Source organism: Lipophrys pholis, assembly GCF_963383615.2.
Source record: "Lipophrys pholis genome assembly, chromosome: 7".
Classification (NCBI taxonomy): domain Eukaryota; kingdom Metazoa; phylum Chordata; class Actinopteri; order Blenniiformes; family Blenniidae; genus Lipophrys; species Lipophrys pholis.
This window is the reverse complement of record NC_137638.1, coordinates 8,051,032-8,068,559: the sequence shown is the minus strand read 5'-3', so window position 1 is coordinate 8,068,559 and position 17,528 is coordinate 8,051,032. Positions and strand designations below refer to the sequence as shown.

Below are 17,528 nucleotides of genomic sequence, written 5' to 3'. Positions count from 1 at the left end.
TACTCATGTAAAACTATAGCTACATTTCTCAATTGTACTCAATCATAATTAACAGTTTTGCTCAAATACTCAAAATTACTTTTCTCAAAATATCAAGTGTTTAACCTCATTTTATTATCAATAGCAGGTATTTGTGTATGTTTAAAGGATTATCCAGAACAACCTCAAACAAAGAGATGTGTATGTAAAGCAGGATGTATCTGTCAGAGAGATAAACCTATTGGCTACAAACATGCATGTCAAATCATTTGATTACTGGGTGTACTCAGCACGTATCTTTGTTTTAAAAAGTCATGATCTGGCAAAAATATATTAGTCAACTTTTATATTTGGGGGGGAGAGTAATATTCATAGTACCTTAAAACATTAATGGGAGTATTTGTAACTGTTACGATCACTCTTGCTGGAGCTTTTGATTGTGTGGTTTCATGATGTGATAGAATTGTTTTCTGTGGGGTTTTTTTAATCATGTTTCTTTAATTAGAGCATTTCCCCTATTTTACCACAAGGGGTCCTTGTTTCACAGAGCCAGACAAGAAAAAAAAAAAAAAAAAGACCTTCTCTTTTTTTATTTCCAGGGTACTACCCAATAAAGCTACATCATATATATAGACATACTGAAGGAGTATTTTCATCAAGAAGCTGTCATCAAAGTCGCAGAAAATATCTCTGCATTAGCGAGCCAACTTCACTGTTTTTTGACAAGTTTAAAAATCCAGTTATGCTTTGTAAAAGCCTATTCTCACTTATGTATAAAACAAAAAAAAAAATAGTTTTTTTTTTAAGTGGAACTCTATGTTAGGCTGAAATAACCTGTAAAACCAATATTGTAATATTTTTGGGGCGAAATTGTCTTACAGGTTGTAAAGAAAGAAGGTTGGGTCTACACGTGGCACACAAGCCACCAGCTGCCACTGTCTGTACTATCAAAGCACTTTGGCTGCTCCTTTCTGGGTTTGCCCCAGTGGATTATTTGATCCACATGAAGTGTCATTACAAGTCACACCTAAAACTGAAAATGAAACATCAAAATCATTTAAACAAACAGCAGAAGTGAGTTTTGAGCAGTATGGAGCTCGACCATTCAGGAACTAACACTGTCAAAATGAGAAAGGTGTACTTCTGACACAAAAATTAGCTCATGAAAGTTCAAATTCAGAACTGCTTTCTAATTTCACCTTCCCTACTTCCATATCATGCACACATTTCCACACACAATGATCAGCATATTATTATTATCACGGACTGGTGAAGTTGTCTTGAAAGTAAGAAACAAAAAGCATTTTTAAGAGTTCGATAAGGTCGAAATTGTGATGGCTGTCAGGCTTGTTTAGAGCATCTTCAAAACTGTGTTCCTCGTCTGCATCACTTGATCTCACAACCTCCAGGCTGCTAACATCATGGCGCCCGATACCACAGCAGCCTTCAGAGGTCTGCTGGTGGGAGTCCATGCCTCGAGGGGCCAGGGCTGCTTTGGCAGCAAATTATAGACCTGCACAACCCCAGCTGTTGTTGGGAGTTCCTTCTCGTCACATCCTTGTGGGATGCGTTCTTCCCCTCCCAGGTTTTTTTTTTTTTTTTTTTTTCCCACCCTGCAGTGGTTGGGATCCTGGGTGTGGCAAATTGAGTGGTCCAGCAGGACCAATGTCCTCACGACTATGTGCTTTTCTGATAGTTTCTGATGCATCCGTCGCTTTAGTCGACACCCTCTATCAGGTCACACTATAAAAGACAAACCCATCTGAAGGAGCTGCCTTTTGACAACATCTGTCACCCAACATTAATGCAATTTCCATAAAACCTACTCTCGGCTGTGGTAAAGGAGTGTTTTAATCAATAAACTCTACGCTGGTGGCCTCGTCTGTTCTTTCAATCCCTTCTCATTTTGTCGTCTCATTCATCCTCCTGATTTCTTCTTCTGCCTGTACATGTGTGGGTTTTCTCCCGGTCTCCACCCACAGTCAGAAATAACATGAATTTGAGGTTAATTGGAGACTTTACAACTCCCAAGTACTTCTTGAATGCGCGTTTGCCCTGTAATGGACAGGCTACATGTCCAGGGAGTATCCTGCCTTCACCCTCATTTCAACACGGTATGCATGAAAATCAAAGAAGTGGAGACAGACTCTGAAATGTTTTCCCCCCAAAATCCGAGTTCTAAAATGTAAAATAAGAATAATTACTGCCAAAAATACATCGGAGAAAGGCCATGGACACACAAACTCCCCAGATACACCTCCAAGGAATCAGACGGGGATATTCTCACCGTGAGGTGGGAGCGCTGACCACTGCATCATCGCACACATCCGCCTTTATTGGTAGAAAAAAAAAATGAAAGTTCAGACTTCCACTTGTAAGTTCAATGTTTTGTTGCATCAGTCTTGTCAGGCGCAAGCAGGTATCGTCTATGCACCGTTTTGTCCTCGACTCTGTATTGCATGAAAAAGGACACAGGCGACGATCACGCCTTGTTCTGAGATAACAATAAATACTAAAAACAAAAAAAAGTCTACACATGGAATCAGTGGGATACAGCCACAAAAAATAACTTTAATGCAATAGTGATTCAGACGCCAGTAGCCATGAGGCTGTTTGAATGAACAGACTGTGAGTATATTGCATAGGTTGTTGATCTGGGACGGTCCTGCAGGACAGTGGTGTGAAAACAATAATCTGCGTTACCGACACCCCTCCCGTCAGCGTCCCCGCGCAATAGAGTTCACTTCGCTCGTTCCTGCTGACCGCTCTGAAAGACATCAGCGTTTCCCGTGGACCATTTCCCTTAAGTGTCCTTTACGTGTTTCACAATAATTCAAGGAGGGAGGGAGAGGTTTGTTTTTTGTTGTAGGCGAGCAAATGAAAAGCATGGAGGTGGCGAGACGGCTGGTCCCCACGGCCGCTGACCCGACGTCCACAGCAGTGCAGGGAGGCCTGGAGACCTCCGTCCCCGCTGTGAGCTACCAGTCCATAAGCACGTCCTTAAAATGGTTTGTAAAAACAACATTTGAAGCACGTCATTCTGGATCGTTCTCCTTCTTCTTCACATTTGTAGATTAGCTTCAAGGTTTGCTAAAAATGTTATAAATAAGAACGAGTCACTAGTTTGGCTTTGATATAAATAATGTAATAATACATAGATCAAACAGACACTTCTCTCTAAAAACATTGAAATATTTCCAAATATTGCATTTACGAAACCATGTCTTGTGGTGCTCTTCTTCAGAAGCAGAATTCTTGACGGTCTAAGTTAAAGCCATTTTCGTTTTGAGTTCGTTTTGTAAATGCCAAACTAATCGGGGTCGAGCAGAGGTTTGCCATAGCGACAGGTCTAGAAAAACAATCTCAGCCTCCCTGAGCAGAAAGTCACATCAACACCACATTTTAAATATTGAATAAAAACACTCAAAAGCTTGGCAAAACACACCGCCCTCCGCATGGTTTCTGAACTCCCGCTACAACTTGGGAGGGGCAAAGCTCTGCCCCTCCCCCCGCCAGCGTTCATTTTGAGACTTTAAAGTACTCGATGCAAAAGGCTAATATTGTATATCACACTACCCATTGCAGTTCACACGTCTCTAACACTCAAATCAAATATATGTCTTTACAGATCAACAGAAGTCTTTGCTATTGCACAGAAATACATGTTTGTTTTTGTTGTTTTTTTTTCACTGGATACATCTAATGACAAGGCAGGTTATACAGTGACATTTTGGTTTGGTTTGACAGCGTAAATGTCCAATGCGTTCAGAAGAAACTGGATCAACCAAAACCTCTACACTGGTTGAATCTCAGCTTAGTTACTTCTTAGTGTGTGTGTGTGTGTGTGTGTGTGTGTGTATATGAGTCTGCGACACAAAGTATGAGTGTGTGTCTTCATCATTCGAATTAAAGTAAAAAAAAAAAAAAAAAAAGGCAAACCCCTTTTTCGATTAGGCTCAGCTTCACTTAACCCCTTCAGGTTCTGGACAAACCACTTGGGTTTGACTCCTTCAGCGCTGCTTGTGAGCCGATTTCACAGAGGTGAACAAGTGCTAAATGAGCGCGACATGAAAATATGACATTCAAGAAAAACACACAGGCCGAGTTTTTAACATCTGCTCGGAAAAACGTTATCGAGACGCACGGCTTGAGCGTACAGCTTTCCTCGAAAAAGGCCAAAAAAGGGATAAACCAATACGATAGCTTCCCCATTTTAAATGGAGAGGCGGCTGACTTGTGGGGCTGAATGAGCCGGGGAGCCAGTTTTCAACGAGCTCCGAGACGCTCTATTTGAACCGCAGGCCTCTCGGCCTGAAGCAGTTGCTCTGATGGAAACAAGTGCGGGAGAGGGAACCAGCGGAAAGACATGAAGCCTGCCGGAGGAAACCATTTGAAGAGACAAGACGGGACTGTAAGTGATATTTAAATATTGCAAAACATACAAAAACTGTTCTCTTTGAAGTGTAAACATTAAACCGATGTCTGATGTCATTTTTGCACATGGAGAAATTATATAAAATAAATCGTGTCTGTCAGACCTATAAATTGTTCTCATTAAAAGGTAAAAACAACATACTAAATCTGTACTTTATATTATTACTGTAATAATAATGTTCATATTAACCTTTGCATTTTTTTTTTTTGTATAAGTGAGTTCACTGTACTGGTATAAATAGTTTAAATGTTTAACATCTTAATTCATACTTTGACTCGTCTGGCTTTGTCTTTACAAGGCAAAAACAATACCTGTGCCTCTGCCATACTCAGAAACACACGCACTTACATCCCAGTATGATCACGCACCCACTCACACTCACACACTCACACTCACTCACACACACACACACACACACCCAAGCTGCCACAGTCACACGGGGTAGGTGGGGTCACCAGGAGGCTCTATGTGCGATTGAGAGTCTGGAAGATTCTGGATATTTGGAGCATGACGGGGCCGGTTTCCGGGTCGTTCATCCACTGGGTGCTGTTCAGCGGGTTCTCCAGCATGTCTTCAAAAGCTGCACACAAACAAGACGAATGGGTGAGAGACGTACTCCCATTTCTGTGCTCTTAACACCGAGATCTGCCACATGTGTGGCAGAGATCTTCCTCCATCCATGTCTCCAGCTGCTACAATAACGACTGATCTCCATTTACACATGTGAACAGAATTTATAGGTAACTGGAGAGGATTTATAATAACCGAAGTGGAAAACATCTCTATCTTAACTGGGAAAAACAGGTGTGATTGTGGTCAAACTGGGAGAAATGTGAGGCGTCAGCATGGCAGTGGTTTTAATGACAGTTAAGCAAATTAAGTTATTGTCTTTGTGTTTTTTGCTTTTACTTGCAGCCATAACTTACAACAGTCCCTTGTATGACATCAGGTCAGAGCAAAGTCAATGCTGTGCATGTAAATGTAGAGTAAAATCAAATTGACGGAAGTAAAGCGGCACTGCAGGACTGTTATTGTGATTTGAACACTGTAAACTGGGATAGAAAACATTCTACTTGCTATCACAAGTATTCCACTTTCCAGTTGGATAAGCACATTACTGGACACTGCTGATTTTCAGGTTTCTCTATTTGGGCTCTATAAAGCGATAACAACGATATTGTGATTTTACAAATAAAAACAACATTCACTTCCACTGGGAGAACTAAACGGTAAATGTGGATAATTTTAGTTCCTTTGGGGTGAACAAGCCAATCAGTTCATTGTTGAGAATGATGATCTATCAGGCAGGTTTTGTTTAATACATAGAATGCTGGCCGTGGCCGTATTAAATCAATGTCGGATGAAAAGCTGCTGAGGTGACTCCTGATGGCTATTCTTAAACCTATGATGAAGCCACTTCAGATGATGCGTTTTAATTTGGAACTATGCTATTATAAATAAACTCAACATTCGCTGCCTTGTGATTGACTGGGAATATCTCCTGAGTGTAACCTGACTGCAACCAGTCAGCTGGGGTCAGCTACAGCTTCAGGATGAAGCAGAAGGTGGAGGGGAGGACCGACGATGCTACAGGAGGCTGGTTTACTACACCCACAATGATTGGGTTCACTCATAGATGAGATTTTTCAATATATCGAGAAGGGCATGAAGCTTTTTACTTTACCACCCTGAGCAAACATTTTAAAGGGAAGTAGTGGCCAAGAACAGTAGACTGAGTAATGGATATTAAAAAATCTTAAAGGGATCAATAACATTTCTGTGTGCCTGGCTCTATCAGAGGCAAGGCGCAAAGATTACTATCCCAGGCCCCAGTTTTTTTGTGTTTTTTTAAATCTTCTATTGGGAGCACAAACACAAAATGCACATCAAAACAGGCCTAAAATTTCAGAATACAGCGCGATTCGACAAACCGTTTCTGGGGGACAAAAATACAAAAATTACGTAAAAATGCTGTGGAAAATTGGCCAGTCAAAGCCGATGGGATTTGGGAGAAAGACACAAAATGGAGTGGAGATACTAGTCAGCAGCACTCACACAAAAAATGTCTTCTAAAATTTTCCAGGTATTTTTATCGCTCTTAAAATGAAAAACTTGCTTTAGTTGTCCTAGTAGTCACTAACTTCAAGCTTACTGGTTGCTCGAGTTTACTTCAGTTAGTGGAAACGCAAACTTGCAAACTCATGTGTACAAACTCTCATGTGCACAAACTCAAAACAGATCAGCCAAACGATTTTGTAATAGAAATAAAACACAAATCTATTCAAACTTACATAACTATTAAGTCAGTGGCTGATATTTATGCTTTAACAGTTTTCATTCAACATACACCGAACAAAAATTCTAAATGCAACACTTTTGTTTTTGCTCCCATTTTTCATGAGCTGAACTCAAAGATCAAAGACTTTTTATATGTATGCAAAAGGCCTATTTCTTTCAAATATGGTTGACAGATTTGACTAAATCTGTGTTCGTGAGCAATTCTCCTTTGCCGAGATAATCCATCCAATCCCATAGTTTAGCCAACTTGTGTTCAACTGGCTTTGCCACCAGACCCCTCCACAGACTTTACCTAACAGAGTCTTGGGATTGGTCAGACCCAACTGGACCACTGGATTCTCCAGGATGGCTTGGAACAGCGGGCTGTTGGTGTCGATGCCTTTATCTAGATCCTCTGGAGAGGGTTTTCTGTCTCCCAGCAGCCATTCACACTGCACGAAGGAGAGTAAAAAAAACACGGTGAGAAAAGGCAGGTTTGCTTTCAGGAAACTCCTGAATAATTTATATCCTTATACAGTTCAGGTGACATGAACACCTTCGAGCTTTCCAGTTAAAAAAAAAAAAAATGGTTTGAAAAACACACATTTATGAGTGGAGTTCGTAGAGGCTAATCAAACTTTTTATGCGACATGTGAATAATCTATAACTGGACCGTGTAAGTTCATTGTGATCATTATAAACTGTTCCATGTGAGAACACCGTGCATACTTACTGCAGCGTCTTGCTGGTTGTTATTTACTCTCAGCGCATCAATCACCTCCTTTTCATCGAAGCCCATCTCCATTAATGCAATGACAGCCTACCAACAGACAGAGGAACTAAATATTTAGTCTGACTCCGATTCAACAAACTGCTCATGTGGAATTCGGCATAAATCTTGGGCAGAGAAATTGCATATTTTGTAAAAGAGAAAGAAGAAGCTGCGAACAGGTTCTACGACCGGCCACAGTGAAAAGTGCTGTGTTGAAGGATGGTGTGTTATTTGTGGGGACGGTGGAGACTGGTTATTTCTGTAGCGACCAGTGAAGTCAGTAGACTGCAAACATGATCCAAGTGATAGAAACACCTTTTAATGAAAGCAGAGAACACTTCAGATAAATCAAATGTAGCCTGCCAGCACTCTGGGCCCGAGAATGAAAAAACAGCCTCCTCCTACAAAACAAAGTGTAACGTGCCAAAAAATATCAAGCATTACGCCCGAAACAAAATAGACCAATGCTGCAACTGATCAATGTGGTAGATGTGAGCTGCGAGGTGAGTTTTATAAGGCAAAAAGGGTCAATTCACCCACCCTTGAATCTGGTCTGAACTCCCTTTTCCTGCGGATCCGTTTGAAGATCTCTGTGAGCTCATCCTGCCTGCTGCTCTCCTCTGAGCTCGATTGGCTGGAGAGGCTTCGGAGGAGGTTCGGACCTGAGGCTGAGGCTGAAGCTGAGGCTGAGGCTGAGGCTGAGGCCGAGGCCGAGGATGAGGCTGAGGCCGAGGCGGAAGGGCCTGGCGTGGGAGCAGCAGCTGCAGCAGCCGTGGCTCCCGCAGCACCAGAAGAGTCCTGTCCCGGTATAGGCGTGTCTATAGAAGGGTCGTCCACATGCTCGATGAGCCACTCCATGGCCTGCGTCACGGACATGCTGCGGAGAAGATCAAGCAAATAAAAATGCTGTCAATCATCTGGGACAACAATACAAATTCTGCTTTTTCCACATTTTAAGTAAAGCGGAACTGGAAAAACACAGAAAGCCTTACTGGTTTAATCGAAGAGCTTTGATGGCTCTGCTCTCAGGAAAACCCATCTCAGTGAGCTGCTGAAGAGCCGTCTCATCCACCCGATCCTCCTCATCTTCATCCAACATTGCTACGAGATGCACAAACACAGAGATCAAATGCCTAAAACTCAAGTGGATGAAAGCACCATGATGGCTGAATCAGTAATCATCGGGATTATTCTGCAGCAGCAGGGTTTTCTCAGTGTGTCCCAGAAATGCTGAACAAACAATCTACAAGACATCCAACATCTCATTCTTTCACAAACTGCCTGGGTGAATGCAGTGTGAGAGTGAGTGGTTGGTGGTGGTCGATGAAGGGCCGATGGAGCAGATTGGCAGCCGCGCTTCCGTCAGTCTACGTAGTTTACCACCATAGAGTATGGAATGAATGAATAATGCAATGTAAAGTGTCTTTGAGTGTCCAGAAAAGTGCTATATAAAACCTATGCATTCTTAGAATATAAATGGCAAAAATGTCAATATTATCACAAAGCCAAACAATTACTATGGAAAGTAATATATATCTAGCTTTCAAGACAAGATCACCAATATCTCAGCTCGGGTCTCAGTGTTGAGTTGTGTCCGCTACTCTTAAGAAACGTGTTTGAAAAAGTCAGTGTTTTCTCAGAAATTTTTACAATTTGCTTGGTGGTTTGGTGGCTGGATTGGAATCTCTTGTGTGCTGGGTTTGGCCCATGGGCCTTATATTTGATACCCCTCATTTGGAACAAGAAGAAGAAGAAGAAAAAAAAAAAAGACGGTTCACTTTACCGTTGGCCTTTTTAAAGAGTTCGACAGCATCGGGGTTCAAGGCAAGAAGCTTCTGGGCAACTTCGATGAGAGAAACTAAGATCTTTCTGAGCTCCGTCTGAAACTGCGACAACAGAAAACTGTTAGTAGAGATCTGTATCAAAACACATCGGTTAAAGCTTTGCTCATGAGATCCTCACATCTCTGATGTTGTGCTGCGTTACAGTGCGGTCAGTGTGGCGTATGGACAAGCTGGCGGTAGCTTTCAGGATGGCGTCTTTGTCTGGAGCTTTGTTATCTTGTTTCTTCTGTAACAAACAATAGAAAAAAAGAGTGGATTTAATAAGAGAGATCAATTAAGAGACTGGGCTTAGAATTTCTGTGAAATAAGAAGCTGATGAAGCTTACTTTTTCATCTGTGCTAACTTCTGCCATTTTCGGAGGGGTCGGAGGTGGTCTTTTCTTTATGAGCAGCAATACGTCTACAACGCATGAAAGACAGGATTGAGTCGGGTGTTTCTAATACTCAAGTCACGACGTCCGCACCCCTCAAACAAAATGTCTCCTACCTTTATCTTTAAGGTTCTCATCCGCAACAGTTCTGGTGTCGGTGAGGACTCTTTCTGTAGCAGCATGTATAAGTTTATGATGTGTGAGTGTTTTGGGGTCTTCTACGCTTCCGTGTACATACTGGGAGAAAAAAAAAGAAAAGAAAATATCAGTCACACTGTCTGACAAGGATTTTATTCAAACAACATGCAAGGTCTTTATAATTTAACACCCTCCCAACCCCCCAGCCCACCAGGTGCAAAGTAATAAGCACAAAACTGAGGAGACAACACAGGATTATTGCAAATAAAATGAGGACAGGTACGGCATTGAACAGATAACAGCAGGGATGATGATATTCTTGATTGTAGCACTAATGATGTTATCAACTTCATGAAGATACACTAATTAAAGCGGATGCATTGTGATCGTCTTTCGCCTGCTACCTTCTGAGGCCGCCACAACAAACCATGTGATCTGCATGTTTGACATAACTTATAAGCTGGATGCCCTTCCTGACTTTAACCCTCAGTGGGACGTGAATACCAACCTTCAGAAGCTCGCTGCTCTGAACTCTACACATGTACAAAGTCGACATATTATTATTTCACAACTTATCTGCCAGAGTCTTCAGTAAAGATATTGGGAAAAAAAAAAAAAAAAGTTTTGTAAAAGACAAAAACACAGACTGTTTCAGATTGAAAATCAGATTCTGTGTCTAACATCTGCCGAATAGAAATATAAGTTCAATATATATCATATTTTGACGGCTCTGTAGAAGAGTGAAATCAATTACAATATTAGCAATTCCAAGTTTTTAACTGTGAAACACCTCGAACACAAATGGTCAATGTTCTAAATGGAAGTGCAATCATTTAAATTTGCAAAGACAAGAGAAATGTTTTTACAATAGTCACTTCATTCATGTGAAATAGCTCCACTGTATACACCGATAGCGCCTTAAAACTAATATTTAACTAAATTACAAGTTAAATAATAACATTTGAGATTTGTTTTAATGTGTATCATATAAAGACGTTTTAATAATGAACACCTGAAGACTGTTGACACAGACTTCTTGTAAATAAGGCCTTAAAATACTATTATTTGCTCTGGCCTTCCATAAAAAATTTATATTTTTTACTGTATTAGATTTTTCTTAAGTTACTATATTTATTCACACACATTTCCCATATTTCATTGGAAAGAACTGCTAATTGCCTTGTGTCTGAATGGTATTATATGAATAAATTCCCCTGGTCGAATTTCATTATGACTGTTGAACAGACAGAAAACGAATCACAGGTTGGTCATTTGTGGATTCATCTGTAGATACACTCACTTATAAAATATTGGACGTTTTAAAAGCGGGTGAGTTTTTGAAAACATCTCAGTATTCAGTTTAGATCATATCCACCGAAAAGAAAACTCTTAAAAACTCACAGAAGAGGACGGCCATTAAGATAAGTATTGGACTAGAGTAAACTATTAATTAACTATAACGTCTGGTTCGTTCTCTGGCTGGACGTTTCAGACTGTGCAGGCTGAAGTATTAATTTCAGGTGCATTCTGCGCTGTCAGGAGAAACAAACATTGCATCACGGGCTGAGTTATGCTATAGGCCATAGAAGGAGAGCCGGGAGAAGCTGTATAATAATAGAAAGGCTGAAAAGCAGCGTGCCTCCCCGGCTCGCAGCCTCTGGGAGCAGGACGGGGCAGCTAGCTTAGCAGGGAGAGGGGCAGCCAACCTGCTAAATTATAAATAGCAAACTCTACCCAGTTACTATAAATACAAAGCCAGTGGCACTGACAGTTTACACACAGGGCACGGCAGGGGAGCGACCGATAAAAAAAAACAACAACAACACCGCCGAGGGAAACACAAACAAACCCCGAACCTACATGTTTTAAGCACCTCTCCTTCAGTTTCTCCACAGTCGTGTCTTCCGTGACCTCCTCCAGCCACTCCGTGCCGTCCATGGTGCAGATGTGTATCTTCAACACCTTCCCGGCAAATATCTTCTCCTCCTGCACGAACATAGCTGCAGTCCCGACAGTTAAGACAGCACAGTGCCGGTCCGGTGGTACCGGTCCGGGGGTACCAGTCCGGTGACGTTAGCTTAGCAGCAGTGGCTACGTGCTAATGTTAGCAGCCAGCGAGCCGTTGCTCCGAAAGTCCCCCGACAACAGAGCAGAAGCGAGCGCCGATTAGCTGAGGGCCATTCCCGGGTCCCTCAGTCGGATGGTGGGGCAGCGGTGGCCGAGCAGCGCGCTCCGTGCCCGTCCAGGTGTTTGTTTTCCTCCCGGTTAGCACAGGGCAGCAAGCAGCGAATACCCTATTTTTACTGTGATGTTTGAACTTTGAACTTTCGCAGTGCTGCTCCCGGTGCATTGTGGGAGGTGTGGTTTAAAAAAAAGAAGAAGAAGAAGAATGATAATATATATATATATATATATATATATATATATATATATATATATATATATATATATATATATATATATATATATATATATATATATACGAAGAATTAAAAATGAAATACGTCATTAATTCACTAAGCCTCAAGGAGACAAAATACACAGGAATCAGACGGGGAGCAATTGAAAACCTTTAGAGAATACATTAGTACTAGAGAAAAATTAAGAAATCACAGTCACACAGTTCTGATTCACATTTGTGTTGCACAACACTTGCAATCTTTAACATCCTGGACAAAGTCTTTATATTCCTGTGGTCTTCTTACATTGACTATGGCTGATTCAGTAGTAAGGATAGTCTGGAATAACCTCGTGTTCACTTTTACCACACATGCATTTTTATGAAGAATGTCATCCAATACTTACACTGCACTGTCCAATGTGAGTATTAAAGTTGGGTATTTTGAATGGACATATTGTGTCTGAGTTTATTATGTTATTAAAGCCAGGACTCCAAGCTGCAATTTCGTTGTGTGTATTGAAGCATGTGCATAATAATGACAATAATAGGATTCAGATTCTACATCCATACATAATCTCATCTAACATATTCATGAAATACAAATGTTAAGACATTTATTCATTGCTTGGTTATAAAAAGTAACTTCTATAAATTATGTCCTTATCTTAATCAATGTGCTTAATTAGATTGCCATACAGCAAATGTAGCAATGCACAGGCTGTTTTTCTACTACACTTATCAGTATATTTTGAGACAGCAATGTAGTAGTGGTTGGTGCTTTTCCCTCACAGTAAGAATATCTCTTATTCAAGTCCAGGTGGCATACCATCTTCTTATTCTGTCCAAACACTTGTCTTTATGGTTATTTAGTGATTCAAAATGAAAAGGGAAAGTGAAAATCATAGTCATAAAGTAAACAAACAAACTAAACTGTAATATAATTTAGTCTCATTACAAATTACGGACTCAATTACAAAATTGAATATTGAAAATGTTTTATAAACTGGTTGGAATTGACTTCGCCTAACACACTTCAGGGCCAACGCCATTGGAATCGTTGGTGTAGAAGATGGATTTACTTATTACACCACAAGATGGAGCCATAGTGATTGTCTTCAAATCAATCCATCCTTCAGACCCACTTCATCCAAATTAGTATGGGGAGGTGAGGTCTTCAGACTTCAACCAATCCATCCACAGGAATATTATACTATACTCATACTATTTACAGTAAAGAAAACATGAAGCACTGTTCATAAAGACAATAATTATGTATGTATGTTGTACCGTCTAGTTATAATGACCTTAGACAATTAAAAAAAGACAGTCCTCATGAACTCAAGACACAAACGTGCCCTTTTTATTTCATAACAAGAAACATTTTATTACAGACTGAAAACAAGTGAGGAAAATACATTTCTTGCAAATTTGAACTTTATAAGAGGAAGAGAAGATGATTCATGAAATCACAGTTTCACTACAACCTAATATGCTTTCATTTCAAATGATACGACTTCCCAAACGATACCAGGTTTTGTCTCACAAAACGTCAACGTGAACATGGCTGAGAACTTTTCTTCTTACCAAAGTGTAACAAAAACTTTTGCCTCAGTGGATTTGATGTGTATGCACTGCAGAACCGTAAATAAATATGAATTTATAAAACCTCAATATTAAATTTTTTTCTTATTTTATGAGAAACATGTTACCTAACAATATATTGTATCTATTTGTATATAGTTCAAATTTATCTATGCATAAGGGACAATAAGATACAAAATATATATTCATTCTGTTTTACATTTGCGAGGCGGTTGACTGGTGAGAGACCTCCCAGGTTCATGCTCAGGACGTAAGATTTCTTAAACAAAATCTTGCTTACAAAAAGAAAATGCGTAAGATATTTACAAAAGGAAGAACACAGCCATAGGCTCAAACAATTTGGAGGGAGAAGAAAAAAATGACGTTTCCTTGCCCCTCTGGACAACAATAAAACTCTGTGGCCAACGGGCCAGTTTCTCCAACACGACAGGACCCACAGTAGAGCCACGCCTGCCTTAACTGCCAATCTCCAAGATGGCCGTATACTGTACAACAAATCGCATCTCCACCACGTCCCCGACACACGAATGCAATCAAATTTAGAGGCACAATATATTGCTGAAATGTACACGAAGCTAAACGGTGTAACTAAAACAAGCACGTCCTTTGTTAAAGGAGAGGAGGGTGGCGGGGCTTTGCACAACTGGAAACATGAACAAAATAACACTGGAACTCAGAATGTGCTCTATAAAATTCCCCTCAATCACAATGTTCATTATAAACAAGATTATACAAAAAAAATACATATATAAACAAAGAATGAAATCATATTTTTTTTTTAAAAAGGCAAAGACTAAAAGTCCTTAAGGAAATAAATACCCAGTGTGTGTGCTGAAAGAAAGAACTAAAAGTAAAGTTTACGAAAGGGCTTTCTCTGCTCTGTGTGGGACCTAATGCCACAAACCCTCCAATTTCAGTAAGCAGGCAATGGGTATAAATAAGACATTAATAAATTAAAAAAAAGAGTGGATGAAACATGGATGTTGCTGTTAGTATAAAAGCGTAGAAAAGTTCCTATTCAATCTTGTTTACAGCTTTCCTCCTTATTGTTTGTTTGGAATTTTCACCAAGAGTGCTTTTTCTCAATAAAAAAATATACAGAAGCTCATCTGAAAGCAAAGATACAAGCTTTTTGTTTCTTCTTTTTTTTTCATTTGAATTGTTCCGGTATATGTCCAATCTGAGACTGCATGCTCGTCGGTGGACTGGAAATACCCTCCGACCAGTCGGACATGTTGGAATGAGGGGATGAGCTGGACCACTGGTCAGGGGAGCCGGGCGACGGAGTCAGAAAGGGGTGGTCGGGCACCTGGACCTGATGGTTGGGGGTGTTGTCCATGGGGCCGGAATAACTGTGCTGCGAGGGCGGGGTAAGGAACTGGGTGCTGGGCATCGACTGGTTGATGGAGGAGGGCAAGATCTGAGTCTCCTGCGGCAGGATGGTGTGGATGGGCATGCTGGAGGTTCCGGAGCCCTGCTGGAGCTCCGGGGGGCTCAGCTCTCCGCTGATGAAGTTCTGGCTGTTGGTGGTGTTTGAGTTCTGGTGCTGGAGCTGGATGCTCTGCTGCTGCTGCTGCTGCTGCTGCTGCTGCTGCTGAAGCTGCTGGAGATTCTGCATCTGCTGTATCTGCTGTGCCTGCTGCTGCAACATGTGGGACTGTGAAGCTAATCTGGCACCTGGCATGCCTTGGTAGGTCATCATCTGGGACAGGTTTGTCCCGGGGTGGCCGTTATGAAGTGCGGTGGTCATCATCCCATGCTGGCCTCCCTGGTGCAGGCCTCCTTGACCTCCTGGAGCTCCTCTGAGGGGGTTGAACTGACCCGACTGGCTCATGTTGCCGTGCATCCTGGACAGCCAGTCACACTGGCCTCCTGAACCAGACACGGGCAGGTGAGTGAGACGGGGAGGCAGCGGGTCGAACTGCATTCGAGCCAGCTCCTGCTTGTTGGGCATCACCATGTGGTTTACAGCCATGTGTGGGTCAGACATACCCTGCAGGTGGTTCAGGGAAACAGACGGAGACTGCTGGAAGGGCGAGGTCATCATGGGCGGAGAAGCCACGTCAGAGACGTAGCCGTGCGGAGACTCCAAAGAATCGACTGGCGACAGAACGGCCGAGCTGTCCAGGAGGCTGCCGGGCTTCCCGTCCTGGGAGTTCTTCTTCTTCACTTTCATGTCTTTCCCGTCCTTGCACCCGATGCCCTTGGCACTGGGCTTGCGTGCCTTCTTGCCCTGACCTTGAGGCTGAGGCTGCTTCATGCTGCCCAGAAAGCCGTTGGGCGAGCAGAGAGGGGGTGACAGTGTGGTGCCAAGTGACCCTCCGTGCATGGGAGGACTTCGTACCAGGTTGTACTCATCCATCAGGCGCACAATGTCGTGGTGCATTCTCTCCTGTGCAATGTCTCTGGGAAGCCGATCCATGTGGTCAGTGATTTCTCTGTTAGCGAAGTGGTCCAGTAAGACCTTGGCAGTCTCATAGCTTCCCTCTCTTGCAGCCAGAAACACAGGGGTCTCCTCCTACAGGTAAACCAAACAGACAAGTGTGTTAAAAAAAAAAAAGAAAATCACTGATCCACAAGAAAAGCTATTTCACAGTCCACATGCAAAAAAAAGTTCTTTCTGTACCTTGTTATTTTGCATATCTTTATTGGCACCATTCTTGAGCAGCACAATAGCAGCTTCCACATTGTTTACCGCTGCAGCCCAGTGGAGGGCCGATTTACCTGCAGAGACATGAACAGTTCCGCTCAATTCTAAGTTCCCCACTGACACGTTTCAGCACCTCGGAGATTCAAATGCATGCAACTTTTGATTACAAAGATTTTACAGCATTTAAGTGAAGCTTTACCAAAGTCATCAATGGCATTGACATCTGCATGACAGTTGATGAGCTCCTCCACAATGCCCTCCACCGGCAGCCTGGCAGCCAAGATCAGGGGCGTTGTGCCATCGTGCATGCGGGCATCCAAATCTGTGGCTCGGTTCCTGATTAGAATCTGCAGAAAAACACAATTTCATTAATTGTGAGTTTTTTCAGCAAGAAGTAGCTTCTTTGCTGCGTTGAGCTTTGTATACTTTGAAGAGCCTACCGTGTGTTCGCTTCAATGCAACCTAAACAAATTACCTTGAGGCCAGCAGGGTGTATTATATAGCACTCTCGCTTCGTAACAAGAAAATCCCGAGTTCAGTCCACAATTCAAAAATATGAGGTTATGACAATATCACACTGTGTGATTGTGTGTGTGTTTGACATCACGTCCAGTAACCTGGAATCAGATTCAGCCCTGTGAGCCTGAATTTGAAAAAACACTATCGAAGATGGATGAACAATACTGCATAAAAAAGGATGTGTACTGTTTGTTCTGTCAATTTTGTGATGGCCAACAATTCCAAGTATTTCTACATCGTCAGACGCAGTGAGACCATACTGTATCCCCAAGGGTCTTAAAACTGTTATAAAAAAATGTGCATGTGAGGAACAAATCATAGAGCTGAATAAAGGAGTGCAACCCCTGCAATTCTATTAATGGATTTGTGGATGACGTATTAGAAGAAGATAATCTGTGGTGGCAACGTGAAAAAAAGATGATGATGATCAGAATATGCAACAAAATCAATGTCACTGGATGATGTTGTTTCCATTGTTTTTGAGAGAATGGAACATTTAGTGTAATTTTACATCACTGGAGACAAGATACATTCCTGTAT

General features: G+C 41.7%; 2 protein-coding genes across 2 annotated transcripts in view; both read right to left on the bottom strand.

Moving 5' to 3' along the window:
- Positions 1–2,530: 2,530 nt before the first annotated feature.
- Positions 2,531–12,137, bottom strand: ubac1 (UBA domain containing 1). Its single transcript, XM_080467588.1, has 11 exons — positions 11,677–12,137; positions 9,795–9,915; positions 9,634–9,707; positions 9,426–9,533; positions 9,247–9,349; positions 8,456–8,564; positions 8,004–8,340; positions 7,425–7,511; positions 7,005–7,143; positions 4,870–4,994; positions 2,531–2,978 (listed from the first exon to the last, which is right to left on the bottom strand). Exons 1-10 carry the CDS (start codon positions 11,812–11,814, stop codon positions 4,879–4,881), a joined length of 1,332 nt encoding a protein of 443 aa, XP_080323714.1. The 5' UTR covers positions 11,815–12,137; the 3' UTR covers positions 2,531–2,978; positions 4,870–4,878.
- Positions 12,138–13,550: 1,413 nt separating this feature from the next.
- notch1b (notch receptor 1b) overlaps positions 13,551–17,528 on the bottom strand; it is a 51,643-nt gene continuing 47,665 nt past the window's right edge. The window contains exons 32-34 of the mRNA XM_080466877.1: positions 16,669–16,816; positions 16,446–16,543; positions 13,551–16,337 (exon numbers count right to left, since the gene is read on the bottom strand). Of these exons, the coding sequence (XP_080323003.1) occupies positions 14,970–16,337; positions 16,446–16,543; positions 16,669–16,816 (1,614 nt within the window). The 3' untranslated portion in view covers positions 13,551–14,969. The remainder of the gene's footprint in view (positions 16,338–16,445; positions 16,544–16,668; positions 16,817–17,528) is intronic.